At 49.1% G+C, this 16,561-nt stretch overlaps 1 protein-coding gene across 7 annotated transcripts in view; it reads right to left on the bottom strand.

Annotated features, from left to right (window-relative positions):
* The window catches only part of RNF213 (ring finger protein 213), a 136,064-nt gene that overhangs the window by 52,751 nt on the left and 66,752 nt on the right, over nucleotides 1-16,561 (bottom strand). For all 7 annotated transcript variants that reach the window (XM_063599454.1, XM_008956539.5, XM_008956536.5 and 4 more), the window contains 8 exons: nucleotides 14,779-14,952; nucleotides 14,297-14,446; nucleotides 10,158-10,783; nucleotides 8,505-8,670; nucleotides 6,397-6,614; nucleotides 5,050-5,190; nucleotides 4,779-4,943; nucleotides 2,426-3,581 (listed from right to left, as the gene is read on the bottom strand). In XM_063599454.1, the coding sequence (XP_063455524.1) occupies nucleotides 2,426-3,581; nucleotides 4,779-4,943; nucleotides 5,050-5,190; nucleotides 6,397-6,614; nucleotides 8,505-8,670; nucleotides 10,158-10,783; nucleotides 14,297-14,446; nucleotides 14,779-14,952 (2,796 nt within the window). The remainder of the gene's footprint in view (nucleotides 1-2,425; nucleotides 3,582-4,778; nucleotides 4,944-5,049; nucleotides 5,191-6,396; nucleotides 6,615-8,504; nucleotides 8,671-10,157; nucleotides 10,784-14,296; nucleotides 14,447-14,778; nucleotides 14,953-16,561) is intronic.

Below are 16,561 nucleotides of genomic sequence, written 5' to 3'. Positions count from 1 at the left end.
AAACTCTGTCTCAAAAAATATATATATATAATATATATATACATACTATATATATATAATATATATACACATACAATATATATGTATATATAGAATATATATAGTATATATGGAAGTATATAGAATATATATTATATATGTAAAAAATATATAGAATATATATAGAAATCTATATAGAATATATATCGAATATATATAGTGTATGTATATACAGCATGTGTGTGTATATATATAAAAAGAGAGAGAGAGAGAGAGAGAGAAAAATTAAGTCCCAGGGCTAGGACAAAGAGTAAGAGAATCTATAAAGATCCACTAGAAGTTACTTCTCTTTGTATAAAATTCAAAACTGATGCAACATAACGTCAGATTCAAGAATACGCTCTTGAACCTTCACATTTCCCAGCCGTTACCTACTCACTCTCCTGGCCACCTCCTGCCTCCGCAGGACAGCAGGCAAAGCAGAGTCCCGCGCCACTTAGCACTAGGGACACGTTCTGAAAAATGCATTGTGAAATGATTCTGTCACTGTGAACATCAGAGTGTGCCTGCAGAAACCCAGATGGTAGAGCCGACCACACACCCGAGCTAGGTGGAATAGCCCATTGCCCCTGGGCTGCAAGCCATGACAGCATGGGGGCATTCTACATACAGTGGGGAGCTGTGACACGGGGCAAATATCTGAATATCTAAACATATTCAGGCCAGGCACGGTGGCTCAGGCCTGTAATCCCAGCACTTTGGGAGGCCGAGGCGGGTGATCACTCAAGGTCAGGAGTTTGAGACCAGCCTGGCCAACATGGTGAAACCCCATCTCTACTAAAAACTAGTCAGGTGTGGTGGCATGTGCCTGTAGTCCCAGCTACTCGGGAGGCTGAGGCAGGAGAATTGCTTGAACCCAGGAGGCAGAGGCTGCAGTGAGCCGAGATCGTGCCATTGCACTCCAGCCTGGGCAACAGAGTGAGACTCCATCTCAAAAATAAAAATAAAAATGTAGAAAAGGTACAGTAAAAAATATGGTATTATAATCTTTTGTTCTTTCTTTCTTTCTCTTTTTTTAAAAGACCAAGGCCTTGCCCTGTTGCCCAGGCTGGAGTGCAGTGGCGTATTTGCAGCTCACCACAGCCTTGACCTCTTGGGCTGGAGCGATCCTCCCGAGTCAGCCTTCCTAGTAGCTGGGATCACAGGCATGCACCACCATGCCTGGCTAATTTTTAAAGTACAGTTTTCTAATCTTATGGGACCGTGGTCATATACGTGGTCTGCTGTTGACTGAAATGTCATTATGTGTTGAGTGACTAGCTAATAAAAGTCACAGCAAAAGGAGAGGCTTCAGCAGGGAGGAGAAGAGTAATGTTTATCCCAACAGGACGAGGTACTGTTGATAGGATAAAGTCAACAGAACAGAAGCTACTATTTCTTTTTAAGGGAAACAAGATGGCAAACGAAGGGTGGGTCAAGAGGCATGGCTTTCTCTTCAATTCTACCGCCCCTTCCTCACACCACCACCATCAACCCCAAAGAGGCCAGTGGCATTTAAGGGCAGAAGAAGTAAACTTCAGGCCGGGCGCAGTGGCTCACGCCTGTAATCCCAGCACTTTGGGAGGCTGAGGTGGGCGGATCACCTGAGGTCAGGAGTTTGAGACCAGACTGGCTAACATGGTGAAACCCTGTCTCTGCTAAAAATACAAAAATTAGGCCGGGCACGGTGGCTCATGCCTGTAATCCCAGCACTTTGGGAGGCCGAGGAGGGCAGATCATGAGGTCAGGAAATCGAGACCATCCTGGCTAACACGGTGAAGCCACATCTCTACTAAAAATAAAAAAATTAGCTGGGTGTACTGGTGCATGCCTGTAGTCCTAGCTACTTGGGAGGCTGAGGCAGGAAAATCGCTTGAATCCGGGAGGCGAAGGTTGCAGTGAGCCGAGATCACGCCACTGTACTCCAATCTGGGCAACAGAGTGAGACTCTGTCTCAAAAAAACAAAAAACAAAAAACAAAATTAGCCAGGGATGGCGGTGGGTACCTGTAATCCCAGCTACTCAGGAGGCTGAGGCAGGATAATTGCTTGAACCCAGAAAACGGAGGTTGCAGTGAGCTAAGATCACGCCACTGTACTCCAGCCTGGGTGACAGAGCAAGACTCTGTCTCAAAAAAAAAAAAAAAAAAAAAAACCACAAAGTACACTGCAGAGATGTTTGCTGAGAGGAGGAAGGGAATGGGGCTCCCAGGGAATACCCATTGTGGGAGACCAGGTGACCAGGGTGCCTGGCTCTGGCACAGACCCTGATTGACACCCACAGATGAATCACACCCTCCCTGAGCCTCGGTTTCTCCACCTGCAGACAGGCTTCATCTGCTGGAGGGGGGAAGGGCCCCGGGCAGTCCCTGGGAGACGGGGCCTGCCCACCCTGCCGCTCTCCTTACCAACACCTGCTCGCTCCGAGGCCACGATCCCAACACACAGCCGGTCATTGAACACGGCCGCCGCCGACAGGGTCTGCTCTGGGACCCGGTAGTGACCTGCCAGGTAGGCTTGGATGGCCTCGAGGGGTGCCTGGGGGGTGACGAAGACCTTGTGCTGGCTGAAGGCAGAGGGGAGGTAGCAGTGCTCCCAGTCCCCATCACAGACCATGACGAGCTGGTAGTCTTCTCGGTGCTGCTGCGTGCACAGATTGTGGAAAAGCTCCTCCGCCTGGCGTGCCACCTCGTAGCTCAGCTGATCTGCGAACAGCAGGCTGTAGACCTTGTGCCCCAGGGAGCCCAGGGTCAGGCAGCGGCGCAGCAACAGTGCCACCTCCTCAAAGGTGGTTGCCGGGGTGCAGAGCAGCACCTCATCGTAAGTGGGCAGGGGCTGGCTTGGGGTTTGCATGTAGACAGCCAGGGCGGCTGGCAACACCTCGGAGTGGCCACAGACGACGAGGTTGGGCTGGCCGACCTGCAGACCTCTCGGGAGACGACGCTCCACGGGAGACCCACCCATCCCTGCCAGGTAAGCCAGACAGTGGCCAAGGGTCTCTAGGTCGAGGCAGTCGGGCAGGAAGGCAGGAAGGCACCTCATGGACTGCTCCATGATGATCCTCAGCTTGTCCACCAGGCTGAACTCTGATAAGAGCATCAGCGGGAGCTCTTCCATGACTCTCCTCATGTGGTACCTGGCGACCTCACTCCCACACCCCACAGAGGCCCTTAAGACATCCCTCAGGGTGCAGTTGCTTTTGATGAAGGATAGCATCGTTAGGGCGGCATCACTCGGGGGCTGCTTCCTGAGCTCAGTGCTCAGGTAAACCAGCTGCTCTGCCGTGTAGAAGTTCAGGTAAAAGTGCTCCATTCGCTTCTCGGTCACGAATCTCTTCCAGCTGTCAAGGAAGTGCTCCATCTGCCTGCAGAGGGCTGCCAGCAGCTCAGTGACATCTCCACCTTCTTTAAGCTCCGTCACCAGGTCCAAGCCAAAGTCCATTTGGAGGGACACACCCTGCTTGGGGGAGCAGTAGGCCATGGCGATCCACGTCCTGAACAGCATATTCCCAGCAGAGTGCAGGTCGATGAAGGCCTGGCTGAGCCTCTGCACACTGCAGAAGACCTGGAGAGGCAGAACCATGAGGTTGGCTCACAGAGCCATGCGAGAGGGTAACACGCTACTCTGCAACAGCACACAGGCCTACCGCCAAAAGACGGCCCTGTCCACGGGCCTGCTGCATGATCTGCGCTCACAAGGCCTCCCTCCTCATCTACACAACCCACCTGAGAAGATGGCACTCTCATCAGGAAAAGAGTCATTGTAGAGATAAATGGTATCATTTGTTTTATTTATTTTTTTAATTTTTTTTTGAGATGGAGTCTTGCATTGTTGCCCAGGCTGGAGTGCAGTGGTGTGATCTCGGCTCACTGCAACCTCTGCCTCCTGGGTTCAAGCAATTCTCCTGCCTCAGTCTCCGGAGCAGCTGGGATTACAGGCACGTGCCACCATGCCCGGCTAATTTTTGTAATTTTAGTAGAGATGGGGTTTCACCATATCGCCAGGCTGGTCTCAAACACCTGACCTCAAGTGGTAGGCCCGCCTTGGCCTCCCAAAGTGTGAACCATGATGCCTGGACTGTTTTAATTTTTTTAAATTATCTTTTTTTTTAATTGGGAAAAAAAAACACTTTATACTTTTTGAGACAGGGTCTCGCTATGTTGCCCAGGCTGGTCATGAACTCCTGGGCTAAAATGAGCCTTCCACCTTGGGCTCCCAAAGTGCTGGCTTTACAGGTGTGAGCCACTGCACCCAGCAGAGATAAAGGATACCATTTGTAAAGTACAAATCAACTTTAGAGAAAGAACCTATAATAAAATTGAGAGACTATTACTTAGACCGGTACACCATTCTCAATATGATTACTTCTGTTTTGTCCATCTAAATCTTAGTTATTTGGATTCTTGCTGATTTACAGAGTGAGAGAGGCAATTCAAGTGTCTTTCTAAGGGCTATTTGCTGGGTGACCAACCTCCTTCTCAGTGCGGTGGACAGGCTGCCAGCTTCAGCGTTCATCCTACGGATCGTAAGGAGGGACTGCTAACCCAGGGGCCTGCCTGCCTTAAGACCTCTCTGGGGCCGCGGACTAGAGTTCCATGCACCCTATAAATGTGCCAACTCTACTCTCCATGGGCCTAAGAGCAGAGCCCTTCTTATCAGTCAAATCCCAAGTCAAATCCTTTCCGTTTTCTTGGGAGTACACAGCCCTCACGGACGAGATGACACCACCAGCTTAGCGCCACTGCAAAGATGCGCCCTCACCTCTGAAAACCTCTCCACTTCCGTGTTGTTACGATCCTTCTTGCCAGACATCAGCATCAACTTGTTCAAAAGCTCCTTCACCTCCTCTAAAGAGTACTCTCGCGACTCCTCGTGGCTGCCAGGGCTCTCAGGAAGGATCAAGTGCAGAACCGTGTCTGGGGAAATCTGTGAAGAGCATAGGTTAGAAGTCACTTTCTTGGGGGCAGAAGACCTGGACTGGCAGCAGCCTGCAGACGGGCCGCAGCTGCGCCGAGGGCTGGGGACCGCTCACCTTTTGGCCACCTTTGGGTGCCTGGATCACATAGATGCCTCTTTGGTTGATGGCCGTGGCCAGGGTCAGGGATGAGCGTTCCACAGACCCATGACTCTCATTCACAGTCTTCAGCCATTCCAAGTTCCTGGCGGAGTCACACTGTGGGGACAGAAGGAGAGAACACGGCCACGGTTGGAGCGAGCATCTTGCCCTTCTCCCTCCTGTGGTCGGCCTCCCGCCTCTGCCTCGCTGCAGAGCCTTCTCCCCACGCTTCCCCAGGGCTCAGGACGCAGTCGCCCACCCAGCGCCCCAGCTGGACCAGGTGCCACCCTGACAACATGATCTGTCACTCAGTGCTGCTTTGTACTCGCTGTTCCACGTTTCCTCCAGTGCCTGGTGCCCCGGCTGGCACATGGGGGCACTTGACTTACATCTGTGGAGGAGTGGAGGGGAATGAGCAGCCGCCCGCCTGCCTCTCTACCAGACGCCATCATTCTGCCAGATCCCCAATGCAGAGAACCCTTTGGGGGTGACGCTGGAAGCAATGGCTGTGGAGTCCCAAGTCCTCAGTGTCCTTCTGTGGTCCCCAAGTACAATAAGAGAAGTTCAGGAAAAATCACAACAGAGGGTTTTGTTTGGAAACTCTGCTGACTTTCTAGCAGGAAAATGAAGATAGCTTTACCTGCCCTTCCATATGTCACTTCTTCCTTCACCCACATGCAGAGCAGCCGTCCGGAGGCTGGCCCAGGTATCTAGTTAAGCTGCGTACGTCAATTCAGACCCTGCTACAGGTAGTTTACTTAAACTTAAATGTTTACTTTTTTCTTTTCTTTTCTTTTTTTTGAGACAGAGTCTCACTTTGTCACTCAGGCTGGAGTACAGTGGTGTGATCTCAGCTCACTGCTATCTCTGCCTCCCGGGTTCAAGCAATTCTGTCTCAGCCTCCAGAGTAGCTGGGATTACAGGCGCACACCACCATGCCTGGCTAATTTTAAATGTTTACTTTTTTCTGATAAAAAATTCTATCAATTATAGAAAATAACAAAAAGTAACAGAATAAAATGACAATTACAACCATTCAGAGAAAACTCCTGGCAACGTTTCAGCATATTTCCTTTCTGTCTTTTTTCCACGTGTGTTTTGCACCTTAGAGATTCCTATGTGTCATGTAATTTTGTATCCTGCTTTCTAGGTAACAAGATGGTGAATTTCCATTTATGAAGAAAAGCTTTTTAAATATCATTGAAAACGGCTGTGTACAAACCTACCATACAGGTGTACCACCATTTGCACAGTCACTCCCCTAATGTTGCTAAGCAATGCTCTATTCAACAAAATCTGCATTAGAGACAGAAGAAGACTCACCAGTTTCCTGGGCAGGTACTGGTCCTTATCCAGAGCCTTCCACAGCTTTTTCAGATGCTTCATGAATGCACTGAAGTCCACGCTGGGGTCCAGCTTAAATAGCAGGGATGCGTAGCCCTGCACAGCGTCATGGAAGCAGGCCACCCGGCCTACGTCAATGTCATTCTCCCCCGCTGAGATGGAGGCCAGGTCCACAAACACCTTCAGCTCATTGATGCCTGGGGAAGAGAAGAGGGGAGTTCAGCGTGGGACTATTCCACGATAGCACAAGACTCGGTCTTGGGCAGTAATCCTTACTGAAGCTGAAATGGATATTTCATGAATTTTTAAGGTTCTGTCCACTTTCTGCTTTCAGTAAGAGTCCGGAACACCTAATCTTTTGTAGTTTTTTTTTTTTTTTGAGACAGAGTCTCACTCTGTCACCCAAGCTGGAGTGAAGTGACACGATCTCGGCTCACTGCAACCTCCGCCTTCCAGGTTTAAGTGATTCTCCTGCCTCAGCCTCCCGTGTAGCTGGGATTACCGGCGCCCACCACCACGCCTGGCTAATTTTTTGTATTTTTAGTAGAGACCGGGTTTCGCCATGTTGGTCAGGCTGGTCTCCAACTCCTGACCTCAGGTGATCCACACGACTTGGCCTCCCAAAGTGCTGAGATTACAGGTGTGAGCCACCACGCCCAGCCTGTAGTGTCTGTTAATACCACTAAACGGTATCTCGCCGTTCCTGAGCAATTTCAATGTCCCAGGCACTGTACTGCACTTCTGTGTATGCTCTTTCCTTCAATCCACACAACATTACCATTTAAACAAAAAGAAACCAAGGCTCAGCTGTAAATAACATGTTCACAATTAACTATGAAACACTCAGATCATTCCCCTCAGATAAATTACTCACTGAAGGATGTGCATCAGTGTGGACCAGAGAGTCCACCACTGAAAGCAGCGGCTCTCCCAAGAGAGCCAGAGCCTGAGATCCAGCAGGTGGCGGCCCCCAGACCCCCCAGCACACCTGCACTGCCGCCTGTGCCCCTCCTGCCTCCTCTGCCTCTTCCTCTCTCCTCCGCCAACGACATCTAAGCCACAGAACTGAAGAGGCTGCCAAGAAACGCACAGCATCAATGGAGAAGTGAGAAAAATCTCTCTGTGGGGCCAGGCGCGGTGGCTCACGCCTGTACTTGCTCACGCCTGCACTTTGGGAGGCTGAGATGGGTGGATCACCTGAGGTCAGGAGTTCAAGACCAGCCTGGCCAACACGGTGAAACCCCATCTCTACTAAAAATACAAAAAAGTAGCTGGGTGTGGTGGCGGGCGCCTGTAATCCCAGCTACTCAGCAGACTGAGACAGGAAAATCGCTTGAATCCAGGAGGTGGAGGTTGCAGTGAGCCGAGATCGCACCACTGCACTCCAGCCTGAGCAACAAGAGCGAAACTCCATCTCAAAAAAAAAAAAAGGCCAGGTGCAGTGGCTCATGCCTGTAATCCCAGCACTTTGGGAGGCCGAGATGGGCTGATCACGAGGTCAGGAGATCGAGACCATCCTGGCTAACACGGTGAAACCCCGTCTCTACTAAAAACACAAAAAATTAGCCGGGCGTGGTGGTGGGCGCCTGTAGTCCCAGCTACTTGGGAGGCTGAGGCAGGAGAATGGCGTGAACCCGGGAGGCAGAGCTTGCAGTGAGCCGAGATCACGCCACTGCACTCCAGCCTGGGCGACAGAGCGAGGCTCTGTCTCAAAAAAACAAACAAACAAACAAACAAAAACCTCTCTGTGGGCAGGATCTCTCCTTGTCCTCCAGTAAAAATCTACTGGAAGAAAAAGCTGAAGGGGGCAAGATTTTAAGAAAAAAGGAACCTGAGCCATTTACAGCTTCCGAAGTGGCAGGGTGTGGCAAGGTGAGTGGCTTTTACACCAGCACATGGGAAATACTGTACCGGTGTGAACTCTATGATCAGTGCCCATCTCCCTAAAGCATGCAGGCAACGTCTTTCTGCCCTTTACGTAGTCCTTGGCCAAGGGGAGGTATTGCCAAAGAGTTTAGGAACGCCACACAGTGCGCCATCTGAAAACTTTCTCCACACTTCCACGCAACCCCAAAGGCTGATTTTACCTCCAAGAGCCTCCCGGACCCAGCAGATGAACTCCTTTCTCAGGGACAGAGCCTGCAGCCCCTTGCACCGGGCCTCGCTGATGTCCTGGAGCAGCTTTTTGGCCTGGATGAGCTCCTGGTTGATCTGGTCCAGTGTTTCATGGCGAAAGTCGTCGAAGTTATCAGTCTGCAAGAAAAAGCTCTACTGTGGACTGGAACTCATTAACCAGAACCCCAGAATCTGTGAGCTGCAAGCACTGACCGTCCCAGCAGCCCCACCCTCCCTCAATGCCTAGATTTGCCACTGCTGTGACAACAGGCACACCAAGCTCTTACCCCTGAATTGGATGATCAAACCCCCATGGCTGTTTCTCCCTGATCAAGATGAACTGTGATTCCTGGGAACCTGATATTCAGCTAAGCATTTTAATAAAGTGGATTTTTAAATCAATTCCTCACATAACCCTGCCAAGTAACTACTGTTGCTTTTTCTGCTTTGTCAATAAAGGCCCAGAGCAGTTGCTTCCTCGAGGACGTGCACTAGGGTTCAAGTGTAAATGGATGGGATTCCAGGGTTTTTTTTTGGTTTTTTTTTTTGAGATAAGAGTCTCACTCTGTCGCCCAGGCTGGAGTGCAGTGGCACGATCTCGGTTCACTGCAACCTCCGCCTCCGTGGTTCAAGCGATCCTCCTGCCTCAGCCTCTCTAGTAGCTGAGATTACAGGCACCTGACATCACACCCGGCTAATTTTTGTATTTTTAGTAGAGATGGGGTTTCTCCATGTTGGTCAGGCCGGTCTCGAACTCCTCACCTCAGGTGATCTGCCCACCTCAGCCTCCCAAAGTGCTGGGATTACAGGCATGAGCCACTGTGCCCAGCTGTGATTCCAGCTTTTATGCTAAATTCTAATCATTATCTTGGTCTACCTAAAAACATAAGAAGCAGAAGACTCAGCCGGGCACGGTGGCTCACGCCTGTAATCCCAGCACTTTGGGAGGCCAAGGTGGGTGGATCACGAGGTCAGGAGATCGAGACCATCCTGGCTAACACGGTGAAACCCTGTCTCTTCTAAAAAAAAAAACACCAAAAAAATTAGCCGGGCGTGGTGGCGGGCACCTGTGGTCCCAGCTACTTGGGAGGCTGAGACAGGAGAATGGCGTGAACCTGGGAGGCGAAGCTTGCAGTGAGCCAAGATCGCGCCACTGCACTCCAGCCTGGACGACAGAGCGAGACTCCATCTCAAAAAAAAAAGCAAAAGAGTCACCTCTTAACTCTAACAGAAACAACTGATTTACCGCTTTTGGGTGGAACTGGGAGATGCAGTTGGGCAGCCGACAAAGTGTTTTGCTTTTTGGCTTCTGTAACCTAGAGAGAGCCTATGACCCTTTACAAATGCCCCTTATGAAAAGAGGATTGTTGCCCTTTCCTGAGTTCTTGATCTTCACGCAGACCCAAGAAAACTCCCTCTGGCTAAGGAGCAGTGGTACTATTTATAACAAAGGTAAAAACAAAGCCCTTGGGATATTCAGGCCTCAAGTACCACACACACAGGAGCCCCTGACGGAAGCTCTAAGTCATCCGCCCCCCTTTTCAAAGCCACAAAGCCCATGGCTCCTGAAGAGGCTGAGGCAGGACGCCCCTCCAAACCCCCACAGTCCCCAGCAAATAACTTACAAAATTTAGTAAAGTGTTGAGAACACTGAAGTCACCGGTCAGTCCCAGGCTCTCTTTGACCTGCAAGATGACCTTGGCTGCGTGGACAGCCTGGTGCAGGTGATGGTATTCCTCGATCTGTTCGACTCGGTCCTTGATCCAATCTCTTTGGCCCTGGTGGTCCACAGTGCACATGATCTTAAGTTCTGAATCCAGGTCCGTGTATTTATTCACAAAGTCCTTGAAGATGACATCAATCTCTGCAAGGGTGACCTCTCCTGACTTTAGATCCTGGTGCAACTTAATGAACTTTCTGTAAGAAGGCTGATACAAATAGTCATACACCTCTTCAAGCTCAAGGATGTGCCTTTCTGATTCTTCTTCGGGCTCACTCAGCAACTCTGCGGCTTCCTGGTCCTCCTTAGGCTCACTCAGCGGCTCTGCGGCTTCCCGCCAGAAGATCTGGAAGATGTGGCTGTCTCTGAGCAAGTCTATCTTCCCAGCCATTTCTTGGACCTGGGAGCTCAGGTGGTAATGCGTTGTCCTCTGCGAGTTCGAGGAGGTGGACAGTCTCACTGTCACGGCGTCATTTAATCTTTTACTGCTGAGGTCTTGTGAGTGTCTTACTGCAAGCACTCCAAAGTCCACTTTAGAAACGAAAAGAAAGTGTCAGAAGTCAAAGCTCTAATCATGATTCCATTTTATTTCACTTTCCTAAGACTTTCTCTCCTCACTTCTCTGAGCGAACTCAAGAGCACACAGCTGCTAGGATTTCTTTCTCAGGAAGAGTTCACAGGTCTTTCCCTCCCCGCTTGGCCTTGTTAACCAATATTCATGATAAAGAAAGCATCATAAACTTCTGGGTAAAGATGGCAGTGGGAAAACACGCACCTATTTACTCTCTTTGCCAAACCCCACTCCAATGACAGAACATAAATTGCATTTAAAAAGTCATAAACTAGTTGGGCGCAGTGGCTCATGCCTGTAATCCCAGCACGTTGGGACGCTGAGCTGGGCGGATCACCTGAGGTCAGGAGTTCACGAGCAGCCTGGCCAACATGACAAAACCCTGTCTCTACTAAAAATACAAAAATTAGCCAGGCGTGGTGGAGCACACCTGTAATCCCAGCTACTCAGGAGGCTGAGGCAGGAGAATCACTTGAACCTGGGAGGTGGAGGTTGCAGTGAGCTGAGACTGTGCCACTGCACTCCAGCCTGGGTGACAGAGTGAGACTCCATCTCAAAAAAAAAAAAAAGGAAAGTCATAAACTGACAAGGACAGGAGGAGGAATGGCGAACAGGATAACAGGAACAAAATTTTAGAAGTTGAAAACGAGCTGAACCAGTGGTAAATGACACATGAGGCCTGGTAACATGGAGCCCTAGGGTCCCAGTGGGCAACACTGAGAGCTGAGCAGTTTTATGTCACAGGATTCCCAAAAAGCAGACACACATTGTGCAGGTCACTGCAGACTGGGAGGTGGTGATGAAATAAGGAAGACTGGGTTCAAAGTCTGTTTAAGACACGGTCCAGGCTGGGCACAGTGGCTCACGCCCGTAATCCCAGTACTTTGGGAGGCTGAGGCGGATGGATCACTTGAGGTCAGGAGTTCAAGACCAGCCTGGCCAACATGATGAAATCCCATCTCCACTAAAAATACAAAAAACTAGCTGGACACCTGTAATCTCAGCTACTAGGGAGGCTGAGACACAAGATTCACTTGAACCCAGGAAGCAGAGGTTGCAGTGAGCCGAGACTGAGCCACTGCACTCCAGCCTGGACAACAGGGCAAGACTCTGTCCCAAAAAGAAGACATGGTCCGTCCAGCACACCAACTGTCACCCCAATGCCCTGACACAGCAGGTGGGCCCCCTTCTTCACCCCAGCAGCCAAGAGATGGTTCATTTTCTAGAAAGGATAACGCAGGGGGGCGTGTGGATTGGAGGCCACAGATACATGGCAGAACAAAGGGCCTTTCTAGACACATCCCCCTTCTCAGGAAGCTAACAGAAGACATGAATTATCCAATCTCAGGGGGAAGGAGGATGGGGTGTGAAACACAGGAGACAGAGGGAGGTGGCGGAGAACCACACTGAGAACACGGGCCATGGGGGGACCACGCACGGGATGCCAAGGCCCGCCAGCCCGCTTCTCCCTCTTGGCTCCCAGAAACCTGGCAGCTAGGCCCACACCCTCCAGGCAGGAGACAGAAGACTTCGGGAGACAGGCCAACTTCCAGGTCGAGCCACAGCACCCCACGGCAGCACCCCGCAGAGGGCCAACCCACTTGTGAGGGCTTTCTCTTAATAAACACAGACAAACAAGAATGTCCAGACATAGGAGGAAAATCAAAACAAATCAACAAGTGAAAGGAACCTGGAGGAAGCAGCACATGATGCCAGGAAAAGCAAAACCTCCAAAACAAAACGGTGAATAACCCAGAAGGGAAGATGCTGCAACGTGAACAAGAACAGGATAGAATTTAAAAAGGAACATTCCGAGAAAAAGAATTCCTCGACATTAAATATATATACGAAAGCTGACATGAAAACCTAAGCAGAAAGCTTGGTTCTGAATAAATCTCTCAAGAGCAGAGCAAAAAACAGAGATAGAAAATCCGAGAGAAAAATGATGACAGTTAGATGATCATCCAGGAGGCCCTGTATCCAATTAACAGGAATTCCAGCAAGAGAAGAAAACATTAAATCATTCAAGAGAATTTCCCAGAACTCAAGGATTTTGATGTCTAGAGTTGAAAGACCTACCTATTCATACCCAATAGAGGGGACTGAAAATATTTTATTTTTTGAGACAGGGTCCCACTCTGTCACCCAAGCTGGAGTGTTGTGGCATGATTTCGGCTCACTGCAGCCTCAACCTCCCAGGCTCAAGTGATCCTCCTGCCTCAGCCTCCCAAGTAGCTGGGAATACAGGCATGCACCACCGTGTCTTGCTAATTTTTTGTATTTTTTTTAGAGATGGGGTCTTGCTATGTTGCCCAGGCTGGTCTCAAACTCCTAGGCTCAAGCAGTCCTCCTGCCTTGGCCTCCTGAAGTGCTGGGATTACAGGTGGGAGCCAACATGCCCAGCCTCGAGGGAACATAGATCCAGGCCAAGACACGTTATTATTTCAGAATATGAGTAACAGAAAGAGCTCAGGAGCTTCCAGAAAGAGAAAACAGGTCACACACATGAAGGATGTGTAACTGGCACTGCATCGAACTTCTCCATACATAGCCACACTGTGGAGGCAATGATGGCGCAGCACATTGAAACTTCAGAAGGAAAATGACTTCCGGTCTGTAATTCTAGACCTAGCCGAGCGACTGACCTAGTAAGAGGACAGACATCTTTAGACACACAAGGATTCGAGGGTTTAACCTCTTACACCCCCTTTTCTCAGGAAGCCAGTGAGGGTGTGCTCTGCCAACAGAGGAAGCAGGAGTGAGTAGCGGGGGAGGGGGGCGCGGGAACCACGTCTAACCCAGGTGCCAGGCAAAGGCTCCTAGGAGGTGGAGGGAGACTCCACCCTACGTCTGCAGCCCAGGGTTGGCAGGTTCCTTTTCAAAGGTCAAACCAATGATCTTCAAGGAAATTCAGACACTCGGCAGAGATTGGGATGGAATTAGAAATTAATACAATGAAAACAGCATATCATTAACACAGTGAAAACAGCATTTGACAGGAAATGTAATTCTGTGGAAAACAGAGAGTTTGTGCAAAAATTGTAAAATGATGACGGTTTCTTTCGTGGTTCACTTGTGATCCGTGTGGGTCCTGATGATTTAACCCTAAACAATGATGCAACTCCACTATGAGAAAACAGGAAGCAACAGGAGGTGGAAAGGTGATGTGTGCAGGGCACAGACCAGAAATGTGTGGCTCTACGCCCTCATCTTCTGCAGCGGGCGTCAGCAGCTCATGCTGACACTGGAAAAATCCAGGAGACACTTAAGCATGTTATTTGGAAATGTGGACATAAATACCAAAAAGAAGAATCTAAAAGAGGTGAAAGCGATCCCCCCAGCAAATGCAAATTAAAAAAAAATTTTAAAGCCTTCTCTCCAAAATAAAGATCTGCTACTGTGATCCATGCTTACTGTGTTCTCCTCTAACCCTTTGAGAGCCCTCAACTTTGTTCACTTCTCAGGAATACCACCTTGTATCAGATGTTTCACGTTCGCACACATCTTCAGGAGACTATCAACACATCTTTTCTCTTTCTTTAGAAATAACAGTTCCTCCCTTCTCCAATACAGTGCTTCCTCCACAGCACATTTTTCATCCTGGGGTGAAAGACTTTTTTCCCCTGGAAAATAAGAACACCAATAAAGTAACCCAATACAGCAACAAATGCCATTTTCCATGGCAACGCTTTGAAAGCGCCCCACCTTCCCCGCCACCAGGAGAAGGACTAGGATGGTTTTGCGCATACCCACTTTTTTGAGATGGCCATTATTTTATCACTTTCCCGTGATGTTCTTGAGAATTATAAACCACCCCTATCAACTTATGAGCAAGAAGAGATACTCATTATCAAGGCTAAGATGATCATCTCCTTTACAAAAATGCAAACACAAACGTGTCTTCCAGCTACTTAATGCCTCAGGAGCCTGAAGTGCGTATCGACTCGATGCTTACTCAGTTGCCAGATGTCAAGAAACTGATTCTTGTGCTTTATAATCAGCTCCAGTTGTCCAACTAAAATCGTGCCATTTAGGAGGTCACCAACAACTTTCGTCAACACAGAGTCGGCAACAGCTATCAGCCTCTTGGCATCCTCTGTGACATTTGCTAGTATTTTCTCGTCGGTTCCTGAATAGATGAAGAACACAGTTAACACAGTGGGCTCCCCATCTCCTGCCTCTTTGCCGTTACCGTGGGAATTCCAGATAACCTCTTGTTCTGCCCCCACTTCCTCAAACACAGGCAATGGCTGGCCAGTGTCTCCAGATGCGCCAATCATTCCACTCCCTTCTGCTTTCCCCCACGAGGGTTAGGTCTTGCCCAGATTCATCCCCTGAACAACTTCCTTGTCCAAGAAGATGACTCCCCCCAATGGCCAAAATCAGCTGGGAGACACATTTCTCAGGTTAAAACCCACGTCCCCTTCAGTATACGGATGGACTGACTTCCTTTTTTTTTTTTTTTTTTTTGACAGGGTCTCTCTCTGTCACCCAGGCTGGAGTGCAGTGGCACAACCATAGCCCAATGTAACCTCATTTTCCTGCCTCAGCCTCCCGAGTAGCTAGGAACACAGGTGCACAGCACCATGCCTGGCAAACTTTCAAAATTTTTTGTAGAGAACAGGGTCTCACTTTGTTGCCCAGGCTGGTCTCAAACTCCTGGGCTCAAGAGATCCTCCCGCCTTGGCCTCCCAAAACACTGGGATTATACGCATGAACCACCTCACATGGCCTGAGTATATTTTTTAAATAGAATACACAGAATCTTCTTTAAAAAGCCCCTGCCCTAGGAATACCTACAGCAGAAGAAACTGCACCAGGGGATGCAGACATACCTAGCAATGTCTATCAGGATGGTCTTAGGGAGACATTTTCTTTTTTTTTTTTTTTTTTTTTTTGAGACAGAGTCTTACTTTTCGCCCAGGCTGGAGTGCAGTGGCGCGATCTCGGCTCACTGCAAGCTCCGCCTCCTGGGTTCACGCCATTCTCCTGCCTCAGCCTCCCGAGTAGCTGGGATTACAGGCGCCCGCCACCGCGCCCAGCTAATTTTTTGTATTTTTAGTAGAGACGGGGTTTCACCATGTTAACCAGGATGGTCTCGATCTCCCGACCTCGTGATTCGCCCGCCTCGGCCTCCCAAAGTGCTGGGATTACAGGCGTGAGCCACCGCGCCCGGCCGAGACATTTTCATAGCATATGCAAAGAGAGAAACAGCCATGTGATAACTTTATACTCTGTACATCTTCATTATCTTGCAAAATCTTGGAATTGATTTTACGATAAATTTAGAGGGCAGAATTTTTATACATGTTTTGTTTAACCACTTAGGATTTCTCTCCCAGTAATATTAGAGCCATACAATATTAGGAGAAGATGAAGCTTATCTGCACCATAAGAAACAAACATAGTAGCTTTACTAATCATTGCAAAAACTTGGAAGCAACCAAGATGTCTTTCATGAGGTGAACGGGTAAGCGAATGGTAGCACATCCATACAATAGAATATTATTCAGTGGTAAAACGAAGTTAGCTCTCAAGCCATGAAAAGACATGGAGGAAACATAAATACGTATTACTAAGTGAAGGAAGCCAGTCTAAAGGCGACATCCTATAAGATTCCAACCATAGGACATTCTGGAAAAGACTAAAGGAAATGGGAGGGGTGGAGCATGGGATTTTGTAGGGCAGCGAAACTATTCTGCACGATACTGGAATGGTGGACACAGGCCATGGTTTAT

This window comes from Pan paniscus, chromosome 19, assembly GCF_029289425.2.
Source record: "Pan paniscus chromosome 19, NHGRI_mPanPan1-v2.0_pri, whole genome shotgun sequence".
NCBI lineage: Eukaryota > Metazoa > Chordata > Mammalia > Primates > Hominidae > Pan > Pan paniscus.
This window is presented reverse-complemented; position numbering and strand designations above follow the sequence as displayed.